This window comes from Protopterus annectens, chromosome 1.part1 (assembly GCF_019279795.1).
Source record: "Protopterus annectens isolate FY-2018-M chromosome 1.part1, PAN1.0, whole genome shotgun sequence".
NCBI lineage: Eukaryota > Metazoa > Chordata > Ceratodontiformes > Protopteridae > Protopterus > Protopterus annectens.
The window spans coordinates 1,241,835,284-1,241,841,283 of record NC_056726.1 but is presented as its reverse complement, the minus strand read 5'-3'; the positions used below and the strand labels follow the sequence as shown (position 1 = coordinate 1,241,841,283).

Here is a 6,000-nt window from a genome sequence, read left to right as displayed (position 1 = left end):
AACAGGATGGTTCAAACATTCCGTGTTCTAAGTTATTAAACTTCAACTATGTGATATAGACCCAAAATAAATCCTATGAAAATCTTACTTTTCGGCAAACCTTAACCCTAACAAATATGCAGGCACTATTAAATAATTCTGTAATTTTTTTACCTCAGTGGCACAGAGGGATGAAGTCCTGACTATGACCCAGCCGATTCCAGTTCATTTAGCAGCCCAAGTGCCAGACAAACCAAGAAGGGATGAGGAGAAGAATGGCATGGCTGTGCCTGTTCTCCACTCCCAGGAGAAGGGTGGATATGCACGTTGGAAGTGTCACCAGTTCCAGTTCCTGGTAGACACTAGAAATGATACTGTACATGTAACCTATGGGGAGTGGGCATGACTGCTCAGTTTTACATCAACCACGGAAGTGGATACAGCCTTGGCATTAGTCCACTGCATGCAAGAGATACAGCATGAAAGAAAATAAAACTGCAATAGCTCACAGAGATTTTAGTTACACAAATGCATGGGGAAACATTTGAAAATTCAAAGATGAGAAATTCAGTGCTCTAAATATCAACAAGGAAACTGCAAGTGGCTTTGAATGCACTCTAGTATCTCAGAGAACATCCCTTATTTTGATGTATGGCAATTTTAGAGTTAGTACATATAAGCAACTTGGGTGGGAGAAGCACACCTTCATGTCTAAGTTGCAGGATGGTTAAGAGCCCCCTGTTAAAAACATAATGACCTTCAACATGTTTCAGCATTCACTGTTCTACCTCTAATCTGCACTTTAATATTTTCATTTATATGGGCTGGAATTATGTGTGCTATACTTACTCCTTGCTGCCAACTACAAGCTCTTCTACAAAGCTATAGCTAGGTTCTATGGCGCTTGGTGCCATTTCCTTACCTGGTGACCTCTTCCCCTCAACTTTAAGTTAAGGAGCAAAAAAACTGAACGAAAGGCAAAAAAATCCTTTCCCCAATCTGATGCACCTCATTCAAGAAGCAACCCAAGGCTGTTGGGTTTGTTCCTACACTTTAAATGCCATCCAAACAAAAGGTCAATTTCCTGATCTGTCACACATCATGCAAGCAGCTAGCTAGGTCCATTCTTTGCAATCTACACACCTCAATTCTCTGAGTTCAGCCACTTTTCCATTTTAAACTGTAGCAAACTGCTTCTTGCATTTGTAACAAGCAGCTGCTACAGATTATGACACACACAGAGCGTTGGAGAACTTGAGTTGTGACAGAAAGTCTAACATTGCCATTAATGTAGTGAAGACAGAACAGACTGACATGGCCTCTGCCAATCACTCTCCCTAACACTTTGCTCTCAGAATCACTGCCTCCTTCACCCCACCTTATTCATGCTTCTACTCTTCTACAGCCTACATTTCTTGGGAATGTGTCAAATTGGTGAAGTTAGTTTTGCCAAACATAAAATGCTCAACTGAAGTTCAGTGAAATTAACTTTGCCGATAGTGGAGTTTGCCTTTTTCTCCACTGTTGTGCGACTTTGGAGTTGGTACATAGACATTGGGGGGGGGGGTGCAAGGGGGCTTACCCCATGCAGAAAAAAATGTTCACTTACGTTCACCAAAGCTATTTTCAGCGGGAAGTGTTTGAACTTTTTACTGTTACTGAAATTAACTGGCTTGTCAACATGATTCCCACTTTTCTTTCTCAGGAACATAAATGCTATTCACTCCATCATTTCATACCCCATGTATACCACTGTCATTGTCCAAGTGTGCTTTATGGCAGCCACTTATAGTAAAATACTGTTCAGAAGTCCAGTAGCAACTCAGAAAGCTACTAATACACAAGAACCAAGAAATTTTCAGGGGGTAAAAAAGTGTCCGAGATCAAACCTCTTCATACAACATGTGTGCCTGATTCAAGCAGTACCATGCTTGAAAGGATCAGTAAGAGTTGGCGAATTTCCCCAAAGTCATGATCAAATGTAGCCTCTTCCCCAAAGTCATGATCAAATGTAGCCTCTTCTGGATAATTATCACCTTAAGCTTCTACCATAAACAAGCTATAATGCTAGTGGATACCGCCATAGCTCTCATATTCTTACTTCAAAACCCAGACGCCTGCAAATCGGGGACAGTTTGTTTCACTAAGTGAATATTTAAGCACAAGACTGTGACAATATGCGTATTCTAAAGAAAAAGAAGTTTATAAATGCAGTTTCTAGCATTCTATAATGAATGCATTTTTTACCGTTTTGCTCAAAAGCTCACATTTTATAGGGAGCACAGCAAAAAATTCTGAAGCAAAATTATAGTATAATTATAATATATATATTATAAATATAATAAAGTTAAAGGGTATAGAATCATGGAGTCAGCAAATAAGTAAATAGATGAATGTGCAAACATGCATGGTGACTAGTAATGTATGTGCTGCCATAGGGTCAAGTAGACATTATAACACTTACACATGGATTCTGTCCTAATGTAAGACTTTACCTACAAGAGTTAATCCCAGCTACTTGCAGGGAGTGTAGTCTACCATGTCGAAAGCTTTACTAAGGTCAATGAATCGGGCTTCTGTGAATTTGTCTTCATCCTCATTTTGGAGATGTCAGAGTATAAAATGCAATCACACCACTCCTGCCAGTCCAGAAACCATTATGTTGCTGTGACAGTGTCATGTGAGCTTAAAGGTATATAATAAGCTAGTTATAGATGGATTTTTCACATACTTTGCCTCATGTTGTAAAAACAGTGATGGGGTGGAAGTCACTGGCTGTAGTGGGTTTCAATGTTCTTGGGAATTGTTTTTACTATAGACATTTTTCAGTGTTATGGCAAAAAGCTGCTTGCTAGACACAGGTTGTACAGATGTATAATGGGTTGGTTGATGTAGTCTTGGCAGACTCTGATGAAGCAAGAATGAATAACATTTGCACCTCAGGAGGTATAGTTCATTAGTCAGTTTTATAGTATTTCACTTTTGTGAAAGTATAAAATTGTGACTGGTTCAACTTAAGAAGCTTTGTTTTAAGATCATGTGAATTACTCCTGATATTTAAGGATGTAGTTTTGACTTGGTCATTTTGGTTCTGATGAAGTCCTTACCAAGCACAGGCAAAAGCACTTAACCTATGTTTGATTTTTTATTTAGTTATTAAAAATAATTTTTTTTATGCCTATAAGGGAAGTTATGTTAGTTTACTACCTATACCAAACACTACTGGTCTTTGGTTAAGTCATTTTTGGGGGGCAGCATGGCCGCACGCTCTTTATTAGGAGGTGCATCAAGTGGAATTTTTTGAAGCAACTTTTGCTTTGATCTTCTTGATACAGAATGGAAGGGGTCAACCTCAGGGGTTAGTGGGAGGGTGGTTTGGGATGGGAGAAGACATGGGTGGGAATGTGCAGAATTATTGCAGAAAATTGACTGGAGAACATTAGCAGGAGAAGGCAGGTATGGTGTTATTTGTGGAGTTATACATGGATTGACAACCAGTAATTTGATGAACTAGATTCCAGAATTTATTTCTAAATATTCTGAAGTTGGGTTTGGGATCTTCTTAGGCAGCTGACTTTGACCCTTCTGGTGGCCTTTTTGGCCTTGTTTCTTAAGAGAATATAATGACAATTTTTTTGTATAGAGGGAGGCCTTCCACAGTTTTCTAGGTGCCTTCCCTAAGTTTGTAGAGTCACTGCTCTTCACTTTATACTCCTCTTCCAAGCAACAGAGACAATGCTGGTTGGGGCCTTGGCTTGCGATTTGGTAGCCACATGAATACTTCAATTGTTTAAGTTGTTTGGGCATCAAACACCACAATTTTTCCACAATGCACACTTGGATCAAGACTTAAACTATGCAAGCAGCAGACAAAAATGGTAGGCCCATGGGGTAGGCCCTCTCACCTACTGTGATATGTGGTAGTCAGATAGGTGTCTAATTTGAAGGCATGCTAACTCCCAAATGCAACAGCTTTAGAGATAACAGATAAACTGTCATCTTTTAATCCCCACTCATAGACACACAGAGCAGAGTCATCAATGTTACACCATGTTTTACTAAATCACAGTCATTACTCAATACAACACTATTTGAACAGTTCAACCAATCCAGAGCAAACCCTTGCAGCTGAATACATACAACTGCATGCAGGTTTTCATATTTCTAAGTTAGTAGCAATGTAAGATACAATGAGAAAATTAAAGCTGCAGACTGCACAAAGGTCTTTACTGAAATACTAACCTGAAAAATACAATCAGTGAAGAAACCTAGTGATGGGATTTTCCCAATACAAGTTCAGCAAATACTTCAGATTAGCTCAAAGCTGTAGTTATGAATGTAATAAAATACATTTAGTTTTAAGAACATACACACTGAATTTATACAGCACAACATGCTGACTAAATGAATAACTCATTCATTCTCCAGTACCCATTTTATGCAGTTCAGGCTTACAGACAGGCAGAATTTACAGATGCATTCTGTGGTAGCAAGGCATAGAGACTAATTTGAATAAGATGCCAGTCCACTGCACACGCACACAAAATACATCCCTAAGGGCAATTTGGAAGATCAACAGTCATCTATGGCATGTTACGGAGATGTAACAGAAAGATTGAGAGCCTAGCAAAAACCTACAGAGACATACAGTTGACATAACTCCACAGAGAAGGCACCGCAGCCAGGAGCAGAACTGGAGAACCAATCACTGTGATTCAGCAATGCTAATTGCTGCACCACTATGCTGCTCCACTGCAGCATATTATAACTACAAAATAGTTAAGCATTAATGACTTACTAGTAGATCCAGTGGCAACAGACAACGCATGGATGAGATGTTTCATTAAAAGTAGCAAGTCATGGAATACTGTTCAAAAAGTTTTTTGTTTCTTTTTCTGATAACAAAAGAATCAGAAAGCAGTATAATAAATGGTAGCAGTCCAGCTGACTCACCAGGTTCTGAGTTTGACTTCTCAGATGATCCATCCCTGGCTGGGTCATTTGATGAAGACAGCAATGATGGTAAAAGGGTGCATATTTCTAAAGAAAATAAAACAGCAGTCTTAAATACAATAGGGAAAGGTAGTACGTAACTTAATTACCTTCACATGTATCGGTTCACAGCACCATTAAGTTAACACATAATGTAATCATAATATAATTTTCATATAGTGTGTACCATTGTTTTCATTATATTTCTGGCCTTTAACACCAGAAGTTTAATTTCATACACAAGAGCAGTACAATCCTGTCTTTACAGATTTCAAACACTCTGACAAGTGTATCATTATATCATTATCATCCCCACCTAAACATTTTACTTTTTTTTTTTTTATTTCATCATTCTGTATAGCATAGACTCACAGGTATTTTACATCTGAAGTATGGGGACCAGTGATTGCTGTATATGCTAGTAAAGTAAAAAAAGTACCTTTTCTTAAATCTAATGTAAATGTAGGCTTAACACTGTAACTTGATAATAAAGGCTGGAAAGAAGCAAATGAGAAAGTTAATATACTGTAGTAACATTAGGCTGTTAGGGGATGTAAGAAGTGTATTGACCATGTTACATGCAGAATTAGAATATAATTATTTCCCCTATTTTTTTTATTTTACTTAATTTAGGGTAGCCAGTGCACTTTTTCTTAAGGCTAAAAGTGAATGTTTAATGAAAGCATACAAGTGTTTTGTTCCCATCTGGGGAACAGAGATAAGAAAAGAACATACATTAATATGTATAAGAGGGATCACAGGTTCCAATATGCACTTTAGCTTGATTAAACCTATTCTAGATTAGGATTAAACTGCTCTTATTTGGAAGGGTACACTTTCTTCTTTTTGAAAAAATATATAGTTTAATTTGCTTGCTGTGCAATAAAAGATAGGGATTGTTTAGTTCTTTGATTCGTTTATTTTTTACTGAAGTAAAATATCTGGGAAAACATAACATGGGATCAAATAGAGATGGGAATAACCAACTGGATACAAGATCAGCCTGCCATAAAGTGTGTGCAAGTGAGA

At 37.9% G+C, this 6,000-nt stretch overlaps 1 protein-coding gene across 1 annotated transcript in view; it reads right to left on the bottom strand.

Annotated features, from left to right (window-relative positions):
• LOC122809620 (gastrula zinc finger protein XlCGF26.1-like) overlaps positions 1-6,000 on the bottom strand; it is a 508,886-nt gene that overhangs the window by 103,935 nt on the left and 398,951 nt on the right. The window contains exon 7 of the mRNA XM_044081256.1: positions 4,933-5,019. Within this exon, the coding sequence (XP_043937191.1) occupies positions 4,933-5,019 (87 nt within the window). The remainder of the gene's footprint in view (positions 1-4,932; positions 5,020-6,000) is intronic.